At 39.2% G+C, this 23,181-nt stretch overlaps 1 protein-coding gene across 3 annotated transcripts in view; it reads left to right on the top strand.

The window, feature by feature from the left end:
- EGFR (epidermal growth factor receptor) overlaps positions 1-23,181 on the top strand; it is a 227,852-nt gene that overhangs the window by 194,444 nt on the left and 10,227 nt on the right. For all 3 annotated transcript variants that reach the window (XM_084619473.1, XM_084619474.1, XM_084619475.1), the window contains 9 exons: positions 461-583; positions 1,955-2,053; positions 8,126-8,311; positions 13,871-14,026; positions 14,837-14,912; positions 16,460-16,606; positions 21,490-21,587; positions 22,614-22,781; positions 22,898-22,945. In XM_084619473.1, the coding sequence (XP_084475599.1) occupies positions 461-583; positions 1,955-2,053; positions 8,126-8,311; positions 13,871-14,026; positions 14,837-14,912; positions 16,460-16,606; positions 21,490-21,587; positions 22,614-22,781; positions 22,898-22,945 (1,101 nt within the window). The remainder of the gene's footprint in view (positions 1-460; positions 584-1,954; positions 2,054-8,125; positions 8,312-13,870; positions 14,027-14,836; positions 14,913-16,459; positions 16,607-21,489; positions 21,588-22,613; positions 22,782-22,897; positions 22,946-23,181) is intronic.

The raw sequence follows: 23,181 nt of genomic DNA on the forward strand, positions 1-23,181 counted from the left end.
CCTTTTAAAATGTAGATCGTTAACTTCTGACTTAGTTTTAGAAATGAATCTTTAATTAAACTGGTCAGCATTATGTGCATGTTTTAAGGGTATACATTTTACATCCTAAAATGAACAATAACATCTCTCCACTTTCTTCTAAAATTTTAGTTGCCATGCCAAGATCACATTCTGCTCTCACTTATGCTACATAAAGCTGGTGTAATAATTCCATGGAGTTCATTCTTGTCTTATTTACACAGGTGTAAATCTGGAGTAACTCCACTGAAGTCATGAACTCCGGAGATACTCTAGATTTTCATAGCTGTAAGTCAGAACAGAATTTGCACCATGTATACTTCATGTGGGACAAAATTTTCATTATTACCAACAGTTTTTGCTCAGTTTCAATAGTGTGTGCTGCTTGATTTCCTCCTCTACAGTATATCTTTCTAAAGTCCAATTCCTTTGCACACAATAGCTTGTTGAACCTCTAACACCCAGTGGCGAGGCGCCAAACCAAGCTCTTCTGAGGATTCTAAAGGAAACAGAATTTAAAAAGGTCAAAGTTCTAGGCTCTGGAGCTTTTGGTACGGTTTATAAGGTAAGACCACCATGTTTTTCTCACCACACACATGCACACAAAGCCATCTAAACAGTGTATGCATTGGAAGCTGAAAACAGTCTTTTTTTTTTCTTTTTTAATTGAGTTATATTCAAATCATCTTTAGCTTGGGCCAGGTAAAGTCTTTGTGTGTGTGTGTGAGAGAGAGAGAGAACACACAAGAAGTTTTTCATAAGATCTTATGAGAGCCATGCAGCTGAAAATGGAACCAATGTGTCTATTTAAAAAGTACCACTGCCAGAAATACTTTCTTAAGGATGTTAAAATGTTAAGAAGAGAAATCAAAGTATGGCCAACTCAGTCTACTGTGCTAAGCAGAATTTTGTTTGGTTTTTTGTTTGTTCGTTCGTTTGTTTTTTGATCGTCTCTTTTTATTTGTGGATCACTTTCATTGGGTCAAAAGAACCACACAGGGTTACAGAAAAGCAACTGGACCCTTTCTGTTCTATCATTGTGCAGAATGATTTCCCTCCACACACCCATTATTTTTCCTTCTCTAGAGAGTATCTCTTTCTAAAAGATTTCTCAGTGAGGAAGCTTCAGGGTTGTTTTATACCATTTGATACTGAAATGTAAAATATAGATTTACTTATCAAATTAAGTTTAGATACTTGGGGGCAGATTTTCAAATGTGCCTAAAAAATTTAGGAGTGCAAGTCCCATTGTTTTTCAATAGCACTTGTACTCCTAAGTCCCTTGTGTGCTTTTGAAGATTTCCCCTTTTGACCTCATATACTCCTCTGCCTACATGACTAACTAATGCAATAGGCGGTGAACAAGAAACCATTCTGACATGAATTTACTTCTTATAATATTATATTAAGGATTGGATTATTGTATAACCCTTGGAACAGGCTGGCTGAAATTTAGTTTCATGTGAGAAAATCCTGATTCCCATCATTCAGCAGCCTATAAATTAGAAGTGACATAGTAATCAACATAGTGAAAAACGAGTTCAGCAGAGACTAGTAATGTCCAGTTGTGTCCAACTTGCATGTACAACTGCCGTGATTGTTAGTACTAATTAGATATTGGTGCACACATATTGCCATTTATGCATCTTCTGGGCTTTTTGCACATATGACTCAAGGTAATTGCACATGCATGTTTTTGAAAATCAGGCCCAAGAGATTGAGATGGATGCCACTCCATTAACAAGAGACTATCCAGAGAGTGACTGCTATATACCTCCTTCGCGGCCTGCTTAGCCTCCACTAATTATTGCTTAGAATGTTTCAGTCTGGTCTGAAAACACCATATACATAAATGTAAAAACATGCATTTGCAATTACCTCAGTGATAGTGAATCATTGGCGAAGGACCTAGGTAACCTTTCTTCTTATTTTATAGGGTCTCTGGATTCCAGAAGGAGAGAAGGTTAAAATTCCTGTTGCTATTAAGGAATTGAGAGAGGCTACCTCCCCAAAAGCCAACAAGGAAATACTTGATGTGAGTTTTCATCTTTGTCTGGTACTATTAAATCTTTGCTGGTGGTAGTCTTAATGGGAGGAAAAATGAGAGGGGGAGAGTGTCCCATAAATACCTGTAGCATTGATGACGTTTGCTTTGCATTTATATCAAGTGCACAAGGCATCTTTAGCCTTTGAAGGACTGGTTTTTCGTATTCAGGGTTTCCTATTGACAGATATAGTGAGCTGGGGTGGAGAAAAGACCAAGATAATTATATATAAATACTTGAAGGGTGTATACATGTAGGTAAATGGTGAGAAGTTGCAGAGCCCTCTGGCCCTGCTCCCACTGAACTCAATAGGAGACCCATCAACGCTCATTGTAGTCAGTGGGGTGTTTACCGTTGACTTTAATGGGGGCAGAGTTACACCAACAGCAGAGCGCTTTTTGAAAATCCTACCTTACAAGCAATAAAGGCATGAAATTTTAAAACGTCAAATTAAGACTGATTGATTATCCATTAAAACATTCTAACAGTGATATCTATTAGACAATGGAACAATCTGCCAAGAGAAAGTGTAGAAGCCCAATCACTTGAGATGTTTCAAGTAAGACTGGATAAAGATAATAGTGTGACACAATCTCTACGATTGCTCTCCCAGCACCTCAAGGCTTTACAGAAATTACAGGATCTAGCTCTAAGCAATGTTAAGCTATTTTACTAGCAGCAGAATAGTTGATGATATTTTAAAATGGAATGAAGATGATCGTATTTTAGGCTAATAATTCCACTCTGTGCCTTCTGTGCATCCCCTGAAAAGTGTGGTTTTGAGTTACTGCAGTCATCATTAAAAGATCAACATCTGTTGACAACTGGTGCATGCTTAAACAGGCCAGCCAAACCCTCTATCCTGCAGCCACTCTGTGGGGTTGGTCTGTGGGTACCATTGCATTCCCTTTATCTCCCATGGACCCCTTTGTGCATAGGTCATTCACTAGCACTGTGTACAGGTACCTTGATTTGGTGCTAAGGGGCATGTTAAACAGTGAGCTTAAGGCAGAGACCATCTCTTTGTTCTGTATTTGTACAGCACCTAGCACAATGGGGTCCTGGAATGTGACGGGGGCTCCTATGTGCTATGGTAATACAAATTATAAAAATAATAAGAAAAGGAGTACTTGTGGCACCTTAGAGACTAACCAATTTATTTGAGCATGAGCTTTCGTGAGCTACAGCTCACTTCATCGGATGCATACTGTGGAAACTGCAGCAGACTTTATATATACACAGAGAATATGAAACAATACCTCCTCCCACCCCACTGTCCTGCTGGTAATAGCTTATCTAAAGTGATCATCAGGTGGGCCATTTCCAGCACAAATCCAGGTTTTCCCCCCACACAAATTCACTCTCCTGCTGGTGATAGCCCATCCAAAGTGACAGGATTTGTGCAGGAAATAGCCCAACTTGATTATCATGCACATTGTGTAAAGAGTTGTCACTTTGGATGGGCTATCACCAGCAGGAGAGTGAATTTGTGTGGGGGGGGTGGAGGGTGAGAAAACCTGGATTTGTGCTGGAAATGGCCCACCTGATGATCACTTTAGATAAGCTATTACCAGCAGGACAGTGGGGTGGGAGGAGGTATTGTTTCATATTCTCTGTGTATATATAAAGTCTGCTGCAGTTTCCACAGTATGCATCCGATGAAGTGAGCTGTAGCTCACGAAAGCTCATGCTCAAATAAATTGGTTAGTCTCTAAGGTGCCACAAGTACTCCTTTTCTTTTTGCGAATACAGACTAACACGGCTGTTACTCTGAAACCTATAAAAATAATAATTATCACTAATACTCTTTGAACTCTGATATTTCAGAGTATCATAGGGTTAAATGCATAGTTACATGGGACTAAATGAAATGTTAAAAAAATCTGTCTGGCTGGCTCATGTGCCACGGAAACTGTAAAAAATCCTCTGGCCTCTTGACAAATCCAAGTACCACAGAAACCAGTTGGATTTTATTTTCTTTCTTGGATCTAGCTCATAATTAGAAAGGGGGTGGGGGGGAAACTCATATGAATTCTACTTCTAATGTGCTTGGACAGGTCAGACACACTCAGTGACTCACAGGTAGAGCTGGTCTATGTCTGGACCCCCTCCAAAGCCCCAGGAGCTATCTACGCCAGCCTGGAAGGGGAGGTACATTGTACAAGGTTTAGATCTGGTACAGGGTACCTCCCGCACTGAGCAGGGGATGGAGTGTGATTCTGAGTCACAGTCTGCCTCCCAGGGCTGCTCCGAGGGCCGCACAACACTGTACTGCCCCTTGCTTGGAGATCATGGCATATATATTTTAGAAAAAAATATGTATATATATGCTGTAAAAATCCGTGAGTGATAAAATATACATATATTTACAACGGATGAACCATAAACCCAGATCCAGGGATCCTCTAGCTTAGGGAACAATCTGGTATGGAGGCAAATCTGAACTTTGCTGTTAGAGCCTAACTATATATACACACACACTTTATTTCATCCAAGAAAAGTTACGTGTTTATATATAAACACAAGTTAGGCTCAAACAGCTCGAGGATCCCTGGATCTTGGTTTATGGTACCATCTTATGGTACCGTCTTTAATTACATCAGTGATACTCAAACCTCAGTGGTTCAGGAGCCAAATTAGCAATCAACTTTACCCAAAAGACCGGGGAAGTATTTAGTTTATATATCTCACAGCAAATAAGTTCAGTGCAAGTTGATAACTTAATTGATTAATAACATAGTAAAAGCCCTTAGTCTCAGAAGTGACTGAACTATTTTAGCTGAAACTTTCAACAACAAGAACAAAAAAAAATCAGCCTGAGACTGACTCCCGGCCAGGAAAATTTCAGCCTAAATGGTTAAAGTTTGGCAAAATGATAAGCAACTGAAAACATGGTCTCACAATGGGGAGGTATTGGGCAACCTTAGCTATGGGCCTACAATAAAGCACTTTTGAATCCTCATTTCATCCTAGAAAAACTTTCTATTTCACATATATTTTAGTGTATAGATATGGCACATCATTTTATACATCTACTTTTGAAATACAAAAGAAAAGGTGGTTACTTTCAGGACCAATGTGTCCAACAAAATGCCCGCTGATTTAAGTTGCTTTACTAAAAGCTGGCTATGTATTCACAAATACCGTCCATGTATTTGCACTCTGACAGGCAGACACAAACAAAGGATGCAACCATACTATCACCCCCTGCTGTAGGAAAACCTATGGCAAAAGGAAAACTCACTGATATTCCCCCTCATGGAATATTTTTAGCCTTATTTAATAACAGAAATTAAAAGGACATTAAAAAGCTGATTGAAACTATTATGGAGAAAATAACACAAACTTGACAAAAGTTGAATTGGACCTAATTGTACTAAATTCATGTAGAGTGAAGGAAGGGTTAATTAATAAGCCAAAATTACAGTTTCTGCATTCAGCAGATCAAGCTATTCCCATGACAGGACAGTAACAGATTGTGGCATGTGTGCTCTTCTGAAATATCAAAGTACTGTTTTTTAAACAAAGTTCAGATATCTCCACATGATCTTTTTTTCTTTTTCCCATTGAAGTAGGACCTCTTAGCAAGCAGCTCTTGCCATTTTTAGCACTGTTTACTTCTTAGATGACTTAGTTGATGGAATTCATTCCACATTTCACAAGAAAAGAAAAGATACAAAGCGATGGAAGCAGAGAGAGAGAGAAATAAACAGAACTTCAAAAAGATTTTACTGAACAGCTCTCCAAGGTCACTGATCCCTTGGAGATGGTGGCTAATTAATTAGCCACTTTCCGTAAGAAGAATGGCTAGGTATTCAGCATGTAAAAAAGCATTTGTTCATATGATCCAGTTTATTCTCCAGCCACAACTCCCATTGGCTTTATTAGTGCAGGGCTAGTTCAGGAGATTTGTTACGAAATACCAAGCATAGTTGGAGCGGGTCAGAGCGTACCTCAGAGATTTCCAAGATAAATAATTGAAACAAAGACTTGCTTTAATTTAGTAAAATATTTAAAGAGACCTGTGACTGCACAATGGTTCCATTATAAGTTCAATGGTTCTTCAAAGAGGCTATGGCCTATTTTACTTTGCAGTATCAGATTTAATAGGCAGTGTCAAATCCTGGAAGAATGCCATACTCCGTGTGGCCCATACACCCACTCCACACATTCAATTCCCAATTTCCCAGTCTTGGTCTGCTCCTTGTAGGCTGTGAAGCAGCTGGGGAGTGAGAACAGCTCTGAGTTTGCAGATTTTTCATTCAGTTAAAATGAATTCAGTATGGATCTGAGACTAAACAGGAAACAGTACAAGAAACAGACTTTCTTTATTGCTGGGTTTACATGGTTTTTAAGCCCATTGGGATGAACATAATTGAGCCTCTATTCATGTGGAAACATCTTATAGAATGCGTGAGGCATTGAACCAAGAGGTATTATATAAATTAATCTGAAAACCTGTATAATTTAGTAGAGAATGACATGCTTTTCCTAGAATTTTTAAACCAGGTAGAATTTAATTGGCAGCCATCTAGAAGTCTATAGGTTAGTTTCAGCATTTTGTAGTAAGGTGGTCATTCTTTATCCAGTTCTGTAGTAATCTTCTGTGATCCTTCTGTCCAGGAACCCTTTGTAAAGGGCAGCATGAGGGTGGGTTATATGTCAAACAAAATCCCTCAAAGCAGACCTCTCAACATTGTCACCTCAGTATCATGTAATAAATATCATGTGTCAGTAACACTTATCATCCTTAGGCTGGCAATGTGAAATAACAGTGCGGTGGCAGAGGAAAATATTGCTCATGGATTTCAGATTTTTTTAACGTCTTTGCTTAAATGTGCTTTTAACAATAGCCCCCTGCCAGCCTCACAACTAGGTGACATCTGTTAAAAGCCTGTTAGATGATGATTAAACTGCTATCATACTGCATTTCTTAAACCTTTCTAAAGAGCAGAACTCTTTCTACCTCCACCACAGAAGTGTCTTGACTTTGCTTGCTTGCTTATTTTGGGCTGCTATCTGTCAAGGGATGATTAGCTGGTGTCTGTCATTCCAGATGCTGATTTAAATGCTGACCTAAAAGTTCACTAGCGTGGAAAATTTTCCACTTAGTTCTGCATTAACTTTGCGTCAGAAAAAGAATAACCAAAAGCAATATCCTGTCGATCAGGAATGAAAACAAGAAAAAAGATGATCGGGAACCATTAAACCTGATTTTTCCATAGGGCCTCCATTTTTGAGGGCACAAATTTATGCTCGCAGTTCATACTGGGTGTGAAAACTAGCCTGCAAAAAATGGAAATCACTGTTTAAAAAACAGGCCCACAGATGCTCTAAAGTCAGGAGTGAAGAGGGGGGAGAAACCTATACTGGAAGTTAATAATTGAACGCTATAATTGGCCACTGCATGCATAAAACCTTGATAGATATTTATTTTTGGCATGGTCGTGTTAATGAATGCACCTGGTAGGTGAGCAATCGCTCACACATTTTCGAAAATCAGGCCCTAAAGTTCAATCTCATTACAAGGCTGCGCTGATGGAAGGCTGATTTCATTCTGGTTCCCAACTGTATAAAAATACATTATAAACACCTTCATATATTGCTCATGTTGCCATAACACACACACAAGCTTTACCAATCAGGGCCAAGACTTTCAAAAATGGTTGCTTAAAATTAGGCTCCTAAATCCTCATTTAGGCTGCTAAATATGTTTCCTGATCTTCAAAAATGCCAGGCACCTAGCCGCTCGCATTAAATTTGAAATGATCAAGTACTGTTTTTGTCTCTGGAAGTTTGCACTGAACTCACTGCTTGGTATACAAGAACCAGGAAAATGAGTTCCCTGGTGCCATTTTAAATGATGTCTCAGCATTCAGATTCAGGACCTCTCAGTGCAATGGGAAATATGCATTAGAGACCCAACATTTTACAAAAAGGTTCAGTAATCAGAAAAATGCCAGATGTTTCTTTGTTTTGTTTTTTACTACTGCCTCTTGCATCCTAATAGTTCTGTCATACATGAGGGACTGTTTCAGGATGTCTTTTCTTTTTGTGATCAGGAAGCTTACGTGATGGCTAGCGTTGACAATCCCCATGTGTGCCGCTTGCTGGGAATCTGCCTTACTTCTACTGTCCAGCTTATCACACAGCTTATGCCTTTTGGCTGCCTCCTTGACTACATCCGAGAGCACAAGGACAACATTGGCTCCCAGTACCTTCTCAACTGGTGTGTGCAGATTGCAAAGGTAAATGAATGGCAGCACAGTCCATCCAAAACTCTGATTATATCCAGAACCAAGAGATCTGAAAGTATGTAATCTAGCTGTCTGGTAGGTCTTTGTATTTTACCCAAGGATAGAAAGACTTGTTATACTTGATACTAAAGGTAACCACACTTTTTGTTTGTGTAGTGCTTTAGATTTTCAAACCACTGTGCAAATATTAACTGATCCTCAGAACATTCCTGCACAATGCAGGGTTATCACCACTGGACAAGAGATGAAACTTGCACAGATTGCGATTGAATGACTTGCCCAAAGGTATACAGTGAATCAGTGGCAGCAGGAGGGATTAGAACGTGGCAGTTTTTGACTGTCAGTCCTATGCAATACCCTGCTACTCTGCCAATAATCCATAAACGGTCCATTCCAAAACGCTATTTCTGTCATGCTATGTCACAAGGGCAAATGTGATGGTAAAATCTCTTCTGTGTTGGGGATTAATGCCCTGATTTTGCTGACCGCACAGGAATAGTGATCAAATGCAGAGCCTTTCGCTATTAAAACAACAGCGCATTATGATGCTGGTTGTTTATGACCGAAAGACAGTGCCACTAGGTGGTTCTTCTGTAGCTTGTGTGCAATAAGTTGGTCTACTTAGCCCAGTTCCAGTGGATGTATATCCATATAACAAAATCACTATCACATCTGGCACAAATTGACACTTTGTCAGATTCAGCACAGAGACAAAGGAGGAAAGGCAGCATGGAGACTAAATGATACTCTCTAGTCCTTAGAAGTAATCCTCCATATTAGGGCTGTGCCACCATGGCAGAGCAGTGTAGGAGATATTGCATGGCTCGTACCTATGCTCTCCCTTTTCTTTGTATAAACAGAGGTCCTTTTCCTGCACAGTCCGTGGTCTTTCCTACACCTCTCACAAGCATGAGGTTGCTTAAAATTTTTTGATGTTCAGTGATCATAGCCATTTGCAAGGTGTCGCATTTGAACAACCTGTTCAACTTTGTTTACACTGACATTTCTCCGAGTAGCAGCCGTGTTAGTCTGTATTCGCAAAAAGAAAAGGAGTACTAGTGGCACCTTAGAGACTAACCAATTTATTTGAGCATAAGCTTTCATGAGCTACAGCTCACTTCATCGGATGCATTCAGTGGAAAATACAGTGAGGGGATTTATTTTCCACTGAATGCATCCGATGAAGTGAGCTGTAGCTCACGAAAGCTTATGCTCACATAAATTGGTTAGTCTCTAAGGTGCCACTAGTACTCCTTTTATTGACATTTCTGTAATTTGATTGAAAGCCTGGTGCTCTGACATTTTCATTTAAAGTGTACGATGTCAATATGCTGCCTCTCTAGCTTTGGTGTACTCCTTGAAAAGTGTAATTAGCACGGGAGGGACAAGAGAGATGTCTGTGGATAAAAGCAGGAAGGGCTGCCCAAATTAGCAGAAGGAAAAACAATTACTTGGAGATTCCCTGTGCTTACAAAGGAGAATACCAGCAGCACGAGTAATATCTCTCTAGCCAGTAGAAGCTTGCATCTGCTGTGTTAATATTTCATAGTGGGTCATTTACAGCACCGACTGTATATTCACGTACCCATTTATCGTGCATTTGTATATTGTTAACCCAGTTATTCCAAAGAATGTTGAGAAAATAGCTGCAGTTACAGTTAATATAAAATCGGTACGTAGTAGAGCAACTCATATTTGAGTTTCAAATATTTCAGGGTGGTATAAGCATGAATTGGGACTGCACAGAGCACGCAATGGATCACTAGCAATTAAAGTAATGTTGTTTACAAGGAAAATCATTAGCCAACAACAGTGATTGGCTCAATGTTATCATTTATTGATAGCATATGCTAAGTCATGATCTTACAGTCAGTGCTGGGATGTTCTTTAAGTAGAGTTATCTTCATAAATTATTCTGTCTCTTGTAATGCAGATTTACAGACCTGATTAAATAACTAAGTAAATAAAACTAAGCTACTGTAGCTCACGCAAAAGAAGAAAATGAGGGGTAAAACAGGTCTTGTCTTGAGTTAGCTGTGAGTAATTTTGTTGGAATCTAAGTTAGCATTTTCCTTTTTTTATAGAAGGATTTGTCCTGGGAGGAAAATAGTGGTTGAATGTCTAGAGTGGGGTAGAGGGGAGCAGAAAGATAGGAAGCTTGGGAAGCACATAACCTTTCCATCTTCTTTTTCTAAATCCTTGTGTTACAGCAGTTACTACATATGCCCATTGTTAAGGTGGTGAATAGTTCCTATTATAACATCCCATTTTCAGTCACTATGTGAAGCATCCCCCTTGTGGACTGACTATTTCTATGTTCGGGCCAGTTCCAAGGTGACTTTTTTGGAAAGCTGGAGCAAAATCCCTTTCGCCATTTTAAGGTGCAAGAGGATGAAAAACCTCATTGCAACAGGGGTCATTAGGAAGAGGTTGGTGGGGGGGAGCTAAGGGGAGGGAACGACAGATGTAGTTTTTATTATCTTTCTTAATGAGACTAACAATCTCTAAGATGCTCAGGTCCCTGTAACCCCCCTGGTTGCATTATATTCATTTCTGTAATACCTATTTTTAAATTAACCTGAACACACATGGCACACTTATTATTAATCCCTGGAGACCTTGTACGCCTGCTATGGTTTGCTTTTGATAAACATACTGAAGACTTCAGAGATGAATCCACAAACTACGTAGCTCCTTTTCTTTCTGAGTTTTGTAGTGTACTGCACACAATACAGTAAATAAACTTTATTCAGTGTATCATGCAAAGCGCCCCTGTTTCTAGTCTGTCTAATTTTAAACTGATTACAGCACCTTCCTGATTTTGCTATTTTTGGAGATTTTATCTCCTGACTACATTTCCCATCTTCCCCATCATTAATTTCTCAGGGGACAAAATTGGTCCTAAAATTGTGACATCTCATTAGTTACACTCTTCTGCGCATCTGAACTGTTACCATTCATAATTGTTAGCTTCTGTTTGATTTTCATGCCAGTTCACCCTCCAACTCAGAACAACTCCCATCTTCACAGCTACTAACTGACTATCTACCATTGTCTTTTGAGTGGTTCTTTACTAAATGCTCTTCTTAAAATCCGCATAAATAATGCTGCTAATTTCTCCTATTAACATTTTCTTCGTTACTACATCCACAAATCTTGTCCAATTTTTGGACATGATCTGCTTCTTTAAAAACCCACACTGTTGTTTTTTCTGTAAATCATAGCAAATCTATTCATCTCTCTTAACTAACAAGCAGGAAACAAGCTCCCTTATGGACCCTTTCACGGTTTATTTTTGTTTCTCTTCCTGTGCTTTTAAAATCATTTTTTAATATACATTACTGCTAATATATTTCATTAGTGTACAGAATGACTAGCTTTCAGATAAAAGGGTTTTGAAGACACCTTTTAAACTCAATAAACACAAAATGGGGAATAACTGGGTAGGTGGTGGTATGCTGAAAAAGGATCAGGGGGTTACAGCGGTTCACAAATTGAATATTAGTTAGCAATGTGATGCAGCTGTGAAAAAGATGAATACCATTCCTGGGATGTGTTAATAGGAGTGTCATATAGGAGGTAATTGTCCGACTCTACTTGGCATGGTGAGGCCTCAGCTTGAATACTGTGTCCAGTTCTGGATGCCGCACTTTAGGAAAGATGTGGATAAATTGGAAAGAGTCCAGAGGAGAACAACAAAAATTATAAAAGGTTTGGAAAACGTGACCTATGAGAAAAGGTTAAAAAAAAAAAAATCTGGGCATGTTTAGTCTTGAGGAGAAAGACTGATGGGGGGGACCTGATGATAGTCTTCAGATATATTAAGGACTGTTATAAAGAGTTCGATCATCAGTTGTTCTTCATGTGCACTGAAGGCAGGACAAGAAGTAATGGGTTTAATCTGAAGCAAGGGAGATGTAGGTTAGATATTAAGGAAAACCTTCTAACTATAAGAATAGTTAAGCACTGCACTAACTAGGTTGTGGAATCCCCATCATTGGATGTTTTTAAGAACAGGGTTAGACAAACAGCTTCTCAAGGATGGTCGAGGTTTACTTGGCCCTGCCTCAGTGTAGGGGGCTGGACTAGATGACCTCTCAAGGTCCCTTCCTGCCCCACATTTTTATGATTCTGTATGAAGAAAAGTTGTTGAGTGGCCCTGAGAGTGTATTATAGTCCCCTGGTTTATAATAAACTCTGTAAATCCTGATCCGGCACAAAGTTAAGAATGTGTTTGTATGAGCAGCCCATTGCCTTCTGTGCATAAGTATTTGAAGGATCAGGGTCTTAAGTAAATTAATTTAAGACTGATTCCTTGCCTCTCAGCTGTTTTGAACCTCTTTACCAAAACTGATTTAGCAGGATAATTCTCTTCTTCCTGACTAGATCAAATGATTTTTCCAATGTAGGCTTTTTTTTTATTGATAGCTCAAGACTTTTTGTTTCAAACGCTCAGTTCATTAAAATTGAAATTTATTCAATTACATTAACTTACATAGTGGCATTATGCCAGTTTGCTGGGGTGGTTTATTTTGGCAACATTAACCGCCCTTAGTACATTGAGGAAGTTTTGCTTAGAAGCTTCACGTAAGATTTGAGGGTGGTCCAGCTTAATGGTAGAGCAAGAATGGGAGTGGGAGCTGGGGAGTGAATGACTCCCCAGGTGCTTTGTCATCATATTAGTATGATCCTTTTCATGCTGTGTGTGTAGCCTGAAAGTGCTGTCTGTATTAGCTGTTCAAACAAAAACCAGAACAACAGGGAATGATTGTAGTTCCTAAAAAGGATCTTGAAAGAAGCCTAACAACCTGAATGTTTCTCTCTTTTAATGCAGTTCACACACAAAGGGGTGGGGGGGTGGGAAACTCCATGGTCAGAAATAGATGTTAGGTTCATGGCATAACAAAAGTAAACCAGCCCAATTAACCCTTTTATCTGCCTGAAAGAGCTGTACAATCAACATGGAGAAAGATGTCCTATTCTTCCCAAAATTGTATAAAAAGAGCATACATAGTATGTCAAGAGTTATCTAAGCACAGGGGTTACTGAAACTGTTTCAAGGGGAACCTGAAAAAGAGCTGTCATTGAACTCAGCCATGAAAATATAGGGGTTTTTTTGTTTAGTTTGTTTTCCATCATCTCTGTATGCCTGAGTATTACCAGTTACAAAACAGTGTCTGCCACAATGAGGCAGAGAATCAACTGCTTAGTGGTATAACTTGTTTTTGATTGAATTGTAAGAAGAGTCTAATGATGTATTTATAGTGTATGTGAAGTTAACCTGTAGGTATATCGACATATGTGTATTAACATGGTGGCCAAATTCTACGCCAAGTCACACTGAAGTCAGTCGGGTTGCACAGAGCAGCATTTGCCCCACTGTTAGAAAGTAACATCCTGTATGTAGATTTCTTGGGCTTGATCCCAGTCAAGCTGTGCCTATTTACCCAAGCTGCAGAGCTGACCCTTTATTTTCCCCTCTCCTTTATAGAGTGAGTGTGGGTGGTAGAGAGAGAGGTATGCCAATTGCATGTCATACATCTATTGTAGGGAATGAGCTACTTAGAAGAACGTCGCTTGGTGCACCGTGATCTGGCTGCCCGGAATGTCCTTGTGAAGACTCCTCAACATGTGAAGATCACTGACTTTGGACTGGCAAAACTGCTTGGTGCTGAGGAAAAAGAGTACCATGCAGAAGGAGGCAAAGTAAGAAGTGTCAGAGAACCATCTTTATGTGTTTCACTGGATGTAGATATTTGCACTTGCGTATGAATCTTCATTTTAAAAATGAGACAAATAGGGTGGAATTTTCAAAAGTACTCGGCATTGGCTTAATTCTGTTCCCATTGTAGCCAGTGGGAGTCCACTGACTCTAATGCAAGCAGAGTTAGCCCTGTGTAACTTCAGTGAGAACAGAGGTAGGCCGATGATGAGCCCTTTTGAAAATCTCCACCCATAATGTCTGGAAAAAGCCAAGATGAACTTTAAAAAAAAAAAAAAAAAGGCAAGTCTGAATTGTCATGTAGACAACACCAAATAATGTATAGTTTATGAACAGAAAGGGAATACTATATATTTACATATGAAGAAATGGAATATTATGTATTTACAGATCTCATTCAACACTCCTCCTGTTTGAGGGACTATGCTCTAATGAGAAATTCAAGAGAAGCTGCTTGTGAATATTGCAGAGAGCATAAATGGAAACCATCTGATTTCCAATCAGTCTGATATGAGATGTTTAAACAAAAAATCTCAAAAGTTCAACTCTTAAGAATTTTGTAAAACCAAATTATCAGAGATATTTGTACTAAAAAACAAAATATTATCCAAGTTCCCAGACTCAGTGACAAATCAAAACAATGATAATTGATCCCAGCAAATCTCAAGTTGCTTGCTGTACATCTCAGATTTTCTGCCTACGGTCAAAGTATTGGTATAAACAACACTGTTGTTCTAACAGTATTGCTTCTAGATTTGAGGTAGGTGTCTTATGGCTTAACTGAATCTTCCCAGGTTCCTATCAAATGGATGGCTTTGGAGTCCATTTTACACCGAATCTACACCCATCAAAGTGATGTCTGGAGTTATGGTGAGTCTAAAAATATGATCGTAATGATTTTAGATGGGTGAGAACAAGTGTAAGATTTGTTACGGACACTACACAGCCAATTATTCTCCAGAAATTCAGTCATCCTTTTGTGATACTTATAACAGGTTCTTAATACCAAACTGATGGGGAGAATAAATATTTATGATGGGCCAAATCTTGAGCTTCTTAATGAAGCAAAATTCCCATAGACTTGAGTGGTGAATGGGAGTGTGGTTGCGCGCAAGCGCTGGGAGAGAGCTCTCCCAGCGCTCCTGGTAATCCACCTCCACCAGGGGATTAGCTCCGAGCGCTGGGAGCCTGTCCACACTAGCGCTTTAAAGCGCTCAGACTTGCTGCGCTCAGGGGGTGTGATTTTTCACCTCCCTTAGCCAGCCAGTTAGAGCGCTATAAAATGTAAGTGCAGACAAGCCCTAAGTAGAGTTCACAGTATTCCATAGGGAATACATTTAAAAGGTAGAAAGACTCATAGCCTTTGAACTAAAACATATACAATTGCAATTGAATAGGTAAAAGATTCATTTCCCGGAAAATAGCAAGTTTAAGGTAGGCTGAAGGTTGGGCTTGAATGCCCATTACATTGGCCCATAGGTGTTTGAATCAACATTTGATTCAAAAGGAAATTGTGTAATATGGTCATTTAAAACTCCATAAAGTCAAGTTGTTAGGACACCAATCTCCTTTATGTAGGAATATACACTAATTTGTTGTTTTACTGAGATCATACCAGAGAATTCATTGTATACACGCTTCCTAGAGTAAGACAACCTCTAATTTAGGAGAGTTAGGAAGAAATTTTCCTTGGGAGCAGGTAATTTCATAATTGCTTTTGCACTGTTTCTTTCACCTTTCTGTGAAGTTACTGGAAATAGACTAAAAAGACCGTGGGTCTGATCACGTATGGAAAATTCCTATGTTCCTATTAATCCACTTAAATACATTTTCTTCACCTCCAAAATCCTATTTTAGGGCCCATACAAATGGACAGCATGATTTAACAGCTACAGCCTGGAATAGGTGATGTGCTGAAGTTAATTTAGAAAGCCTTCAAAGAGAGGAGATAATATTTTACCTCCAGAGAGATTATTTAAAACGATAACAAAACTTTAATTAAAAACAACAACAACCCACTTTGTGGGTTGGAATCCGTAATTAGCAACCTAATGCCTTTCTGTTGTGAGGAGGTGAAGTCATGAAGTAGAGTTGAACATTGAGGTTTTACCTTCTGTAAAACCCTAGGAAGAGGCCTGATTATTTCAATTTGTTTTGTTAACTCGGACCTCATTAAAATAGCTACATCTGTAAGATGGAACATTTTCTTCCTCCGTGAACAGTTGGCAAGTGAATAAACAATGATGACCCCTTTAGTGAGCCTTAGCAGCTCTAAAACAAAGGTTAATGCCTCCACTCTATCTCTTATACATGCTGTTCCTAAGCGAAACAGACCAGGTTTGCTGTGCTTTGGGAACATCATGAATCCTTGCTGACCTGATGAGACTCTAACATTGTCCCTTTGTCCTACTCTTCAGGTGTCACAGTTTGGGAATTAATGACATTTGGATCAAAACCGTATGATGGGATCCCAGCCAGTGAGATTTCATCTGTCTTGGAGAAGGGCGAGCGTTTGCCTCAGCCTCCTATCTGTACTATTGATGTCTATATGATCATGGTCAAATGTGAGTTCAGTTCTTGTACATGTCCATGTAGTTCATATTAGTAAGAAGGAAAATGGTTCTAGTTATGGAACATTTGTATGCTATGCTGTATTCCTGAGATTCACAGGAAAACATGCCTATGTGCTATATGAGAAGAGTAACATCACTATGGTATGGTTCAGACATCTCATGCTTCAGACAAGACAGCAGGTTTTTCTTTAACTACAGTTCAGAGTCCAAATTCTCATTTCTCATCATTGTGGCGGTGAGTATGGTATAAAAACCTAAATTACACCAATGTAAATCCAGACTAACAATGGAGTTACTCCAGAATTACTCCAGTGTTGCTGAGGTCAGAATATAGCCCCAGGTTTCCAATTTTGCACACTGAATCATCAGTCCTGACTTCTCTTCTTGTGTTTTCATTTCATTTTAATTAAATAACAAACATACACAATAGGAAAAAATGTCTGAGAATGCAATCACAGTATTAGTGGCTGCACATGAAGACTTTGAGCCAGGATCCTGAGCTTCATAACTGGTCTGACCCCCAATTTTTTGACTTAGACACAGTCATTATAATAAATGAACAGGAGCTAGCAGATTTGGTAAAGCAAGTTTCTGTGGCATTGGTTCCATGTCCTTATTACTGTAAGTACATTAGAGGACATTCACAAGCAGCCCACTAGGTGGCATTTAAACACTTTCTTAGATAAAATGTACTAAGTCCTCAAAGAGGTTAAACTTTTCTTTGACTCAAAGAATTTACTTCTACTAATGCTATGGTTTTAGGAGTCTCTGAATACATACTTCGTACTACTAATAATAACAATAAATCACTCATCCAAAAAGGGTCAGCCTGCTAAAATGAGATATCGACAGATCTAATGGACAAACCAGCTGATTTCACAAATAGCTAGCTGATTTCACAACCTCCCTTCGTGTATGGCAATGAAGCATTTATACACCTGCCATGCAGACAAAGCACTGACCATGATACTTCACTGGAATTCACAATATTTCCTGATTTAGTGTAGTTCTAGAAATAATAAGCAGCAAGTTAAGACAGGTCTGTGGTTGAATACTGACAGAGATTCTACTCAGTATGGGGGGGGGGGAGAGAGGAAGGCAATAATAACAGAAAATGTGGAAAGAGCAGAAGTGCTTAATGACTTCTTTGTTTCGGTTTCCACCAAGAAGGTTGTCTAACATAGTGAATGTCAGTGAAAATGAGGTAGGATCAGAGGCTAAAAAAGGAAAAGAATAAGTTTAAAAATTACTTTGACAAGTTAGATGTCTTCAAGTCACCAGGACCTGATGAAATGCATCCTAGAATACTCAAGGAGCTATCTGAGCCATTAGCGATTATCTTTGAAAAGTCATGGAAGACAGGAGAGATTCCAGACCACTGGAAAAGGGCAAATATATTGCCCATCTATAAAAAGGGAAATAAGGACAACCTGGGGAATTACAGATCAGCCTGCTTAACTTCTGTACCCAGAAAGATAATGGAGCAAATAATTAAGCAATCAATTTGCAAACATCTAGAAGATAATAAGGTGATAAGTAACAGTCAGCATGGATTTGTCAAGAACAAATCATGTCAAACCAACCTGATATCTTTCTTTGACAGGATAACAAGCCTTGTGGATGGGGGGAAGCGGTAGAGGTGGTATATCTTGACTTTAATAAAGCTTTTGATACTATCTTGCATGAGCTTCTCATAAACAAACTAGGGATGGAGTTACCATAAGGTGGGTACAAAACTGGTTAGAAAACCATTCCCAGAGAGTAGTTATCAGTGGTTCACAGTCATGCTGGAAGGGTATAACAAGTGGGGTCCCACAGGGATCAGTTCTGGGTCCGGTTCTGTTCAATATCTTCATCAATGATTTAAAAGAAGAGCACTGTGTAAACTTGAAAACTTGTCCCTTCCAACAGAAGTTGGTTCAATAAAAGATATTACCTCACCCTGCTTCTCTCTTTCAAAACCTGGGACCAGCATGGCTACAACAACACTGCAAATAATGATTAGTAAGAAGATAGTTAGATATGTTCATGAGTGATTTAGATAATGGCATAGAGAGTACATCTATAAAGTTTGTGCATGATACCAAACTGGAAGGGGTTGCAAATGCTGTGGAGGATAGGATTAAAGTTCAAAATGATCTGGACAAACTGGAGAAATGGACTAAAGTAAATAGGATTCAATAAGTAAGTAAATTCAATAAGAATAAATGCAAAGTACTCCATTTAGGAAGGAACAATCAGGTGCACGCATACAAAATGGGAAATAACTGCCTAAGAAGGAGTGCTGTGGAAATGGATCTGGGGGACATAGTAGACCATAAGCTAAATATGAGTCAACAGTGTAATGCTGTTGCAAAAAAAGTGAACAACATTCTGGGATGTACTAGCAGGAGTATTGTAAGCAAGAGATGAGAAGTAATTCTTCGCTCTACTCCTCGGTGATTAGGCCTCAACTGGAATATTGTGTCCAGTTCTGTGTGGACAAATTGGAGAAATTCTAGAGAAGAGCAACAAAAATTATTAAAGGTCTAGAAACATGACCAATGAGGGAAGATTAAAAACATTAGGTTTGTTTAATCTGGAAAAGAGAAGATTGAGAGGGGAAATAACAGTTTTCAAGTACATAAAAGATTGTTACAAGGAGGATAGAGAAAAATTATTCTTCTTAACCTCTGAGGATAAGACAAGAAGCAATGGACTTAAATTGCAGCAAGGGCGGTTTATGTTGGACATTAGGAAAAACTTCCTAACTGTCAGGGTAGTTAAGCACTGGAATAAATTGCCTAGGGAGGTTGTGGAATCTCCATCATTGGAGATTTTAAAGAGCAGGTTAGACAAACACCTGTCAGGGATGGTCCAGATAATACCTAGTCATGCCATCAGTGCAGGGGACTGGACTAGAGGGGACTGGACTAGATGACCTCTCGAGGTCCCTTCCAGTCCGATGATTCTATGAGAACTGAAATACAATTTTACTGGTAAACGATCAGCCAAATAAAGCCATACACTTCTAATCTGGAAAGAAATCTAAACCTGAGTTTCTACCAAAGGGCCCGATTCTGTTCTCATTGAAGCCAGTGGGAGTTTTACCAACTCTAATGGGATCAGGCCCAATATTGTATTTAGTAAATGAAGACTATGGAAACATTTAAAGTAAACCCTAACTGAAATATATATATATAAAAAAATCATCACGTCAACTTAGAAAGAAAAAACTAATAAAATGTGCAAAATAATCACTACATCAAATTATAAATAAAAATCTAAACCAATAAAAATTAAATATTAAAATATGTATAAAATTAACTTAATATTATTTTTTAAAACCTGTTTTCAATCTAAATGGGCCAGTTTCTGCCCTAGTGTAAATCACTATAGATCTGCTGACTTCATTTAGAATAATTAGCAATGAAGAACGATGCTGCCTCTCTGTACAGAAGTTAGGGCACAGGAAACTCATCTCACCACTAGAGCCAACTGTAAATTGGGTTTTCTTTCAAAGTTGTTATAATGCAAAGTTTATTGGTTTTAAAGGTACATGACAATATTCAACCCGCAGCTCAATTAACCAACGTGTTTTAAAAATGAATTGACGTTACTTTACAACAGCAACCATATCTCAGATTCCCCATTTGCTCCAACAGTGACATGAATTTCCTGCATAGGCTGGAGTATCTGAACAAAGTGGAAGCCATTATTGCAGCAAAAGGAATTAAATAAACTACAGGGAGATGTACATGTAACTCTCTGCTTCAGTGAATATTTAAGGATTTATACAAAGTGGAATAGCTTCAACAGGAGAGACTGAGCGCAACCCACCCTAGAATAGTCAATCGTCTAGTGGTTAGGATGCTCACCGGGAGAGGAAGATCTGAGTTTGTCACTACTCCAGAGTGGGGATTCAAAGCTGGGTGTCTCGCCTTTCAAGCAGGTACCCTACCCACCCCATAGGCTAAAGGTTATAAGGCGACTTGCATATTTCTCCCCCTCCCTCTTTCTCTCTCTCTCACTCACTCTTCCCCCCCCCCCACCTCCAAAGCTGGTTCCTGGCCAAAATGAATCTTGTCAAATTCACAGATAGTGTCAGGTCAGCCGAAACTTCATTTTTCAACAAATCAACTTTTTGACCCAGAAAGTCTGCCCAGTTCTGTTAGCCTATCTGTAAGGTGCTGTGCATAGGAGATGATTAAAAATCAACAATTACTCGTGGGGCCCTGTTCTGGTCTCGGTTACCCAGGTGATTTCCATGAGAGGTGCACCCATGTAAATGAGAACAAAATTGGCGCACTAGAGGCAAATCCAGATACCATCACCAGGCCAGGTACTGGTCAGATATAAAGAAAATGGGGGAGAGAAATCCTCCCTACACCGTTGTGGAGTGGCTCTGAAGCTGAAGTAGCCTTCACAGATCTGCCAGGTGGAGTGGGGGTATGTCAGTGCTTGCATAGCATTGGATCCGCTGCCCATCTCCTGGTCCAGCACTCCCTTCCCCATCCTGTGGGCTGCTATGTAGTGAGCTTGTGTGGAGCAGGGATCCCGACCTTTTAGGAGGACTATGCCAGAAGGAGTTAAAGGAGGGTACTCCCTGCATGTTGATGCTAAGCAAGAATCTTTCTACTATATCTTTTTATTTATTTTTTTTTTTTTTGGTCTTCCAAGAAGAGCAGAGAGTGGTGTTCTTAAATGTCAAAAAGAAACAAAGAATAAAGTCTGACGAAAAGCTGATGTGACTGGATTTCTCATTGTTATGGTTTGATGCAACAGCTTCACATGTACCAAGTTCCTATCCTTTACATCTTATTTTAAAATTCTCTTCAGGTTTAATGGCTAAGATCATTTGATTTGTGCTTTTGTTTTCCATACTGTCCCTTCAGGCTGGATGATAGATGCAGACAGTCGCCCCAAGTTTCGTGAGCTGATATCAGAATTCTCCAAAATGGCTCGAGACCCTCAGCGCTATCTTGTTATACAGGTATTGATCAGAGCTTGTTTTACCAGGAAACCAAGATCTCAAACGGTCACTTTGAAAGGGGGAAATTACAGCAAATACGAAATAATACACACGGTATGCTCACAGATGAGCAAGCTAAGGAGTTCAATGATTCCATGACCAAATGTCGAAAGAAACCGGACCACTTGAACATCGACAATATAGTCTCATGCTGCTACTTTCAGTTAAAGAAAACTGTAATGCTGATTGTTCTAGTCCATTTCCACGTTGTTGCAGTAAATACTTTAGCATATTACCATTTGCTTTAAAATAAAGAATAGAACAAATAATAAATATGGATATGAGGAACAGAAATGTAACTAAGAATGCCAGGTTACTTCGTCTTTCATAGAAGCAAAGAAATTCATGGGAAAGACCTGTTAGACCATTGAGTCCATTTCTCTGCCAAGGCAGGATTGTGCCCTTCAGAACATTTGCTAACATTTAATGTGGAAAGAAGAGCTACTTAGGAGTACAACAGCAGTAACAGCAGAAATCTCAAATAGCCTCTCAGTTTATGGTGGAAAAAGAAAGCACAGGAAAGCTGTTAGTGTGTGTTATGGAATTATTGAGAGATTTCACAAAGGGAACATTCAATAACATCATAACAAGACTGAAAAATGTATTTTATTGAATTTAGATCATGCTCCCATTTAAAGTCTGATATACTGCAACCTGCCAGGGCTAGAAACACATAGTTGGGCCCATACAAACACTTTCAGGACCAGTAAATTTTTCCATGCATGTGTCCTGGTTCAGGATTATCATCATTCCTGTTTCAATCCAGAAAGGAGGTTAGATTCTGAATACTTTAAAAAGCAGATACTCTAGACATAGGCCTAACCAAACGCCAGGTCCAGTTCCCCCCTGAATTTACATCCAAGTCTAAATTTTGCAGTGTATGCCTATCTCCAGAACATTTGTTTTTCTCGAGAGAGAAAGCTGCTTTGCTGTAGTGCAGGCAGGACGGTGTCCAGCAATCCGCTCTTACTGTGGTTTGGTTGACAGGGAGATGAAAGAATGCATTTGCCAAGCCCTACAGACTCCAAGTTTTATCGGACCTTGATGGAAGAGGAGGACATGGAAGACATTGTTGATGCAGACGAGTACCTCATTCCACACCAGGGATTTTTCAACAGCCCCTCCACATCCCGGACTCCCCTCTTGAGTTCATTGGTATGATATTTCATCCATGTTCACAGACCTAACAGTTTGGAATTAGTCATTTCCCAGGTCAGACAATATTTTTCTCTTTTTAAAATATCTTTTTTCTCTCTTTCTCTCTTTTGAAGAGTGCTACTAGCAACAATTCAACCACAACCTGCATTGATAGAAATGGGGTAAGTAAGTGTGATCAGCTAGCGTTAAAAGTATCTTATCACTGTGTTAATGTTGTGAACTGAATTAAAGAATCAAGTCTTGATTTAGCAGAGATGGTGTCTCAATTTCATCACCAGATGTTGGCTTTCTCTTCCTCCCCACCCCTTTTTTTCTGCACACACATTTACCTGTACACACCAGCTTCTATGAAATAGTCTGTTCTATACTCTGTTTCTTAACCTGTACCTTTAACCTA

Source organism: Lepidochelys olivacea (assembly GCF_965140295.1).
Source record: "Lepidochelys olivacea isolate rLepOli2 genome assembly, chromosome: 2".
Taxonomy (NCBI): domain Eukaryota; kingdom Metazoa; phylum Chordata; order Testudines; family Cheloniidae; genus Lepidochelys; species Lepidochelys olivacea.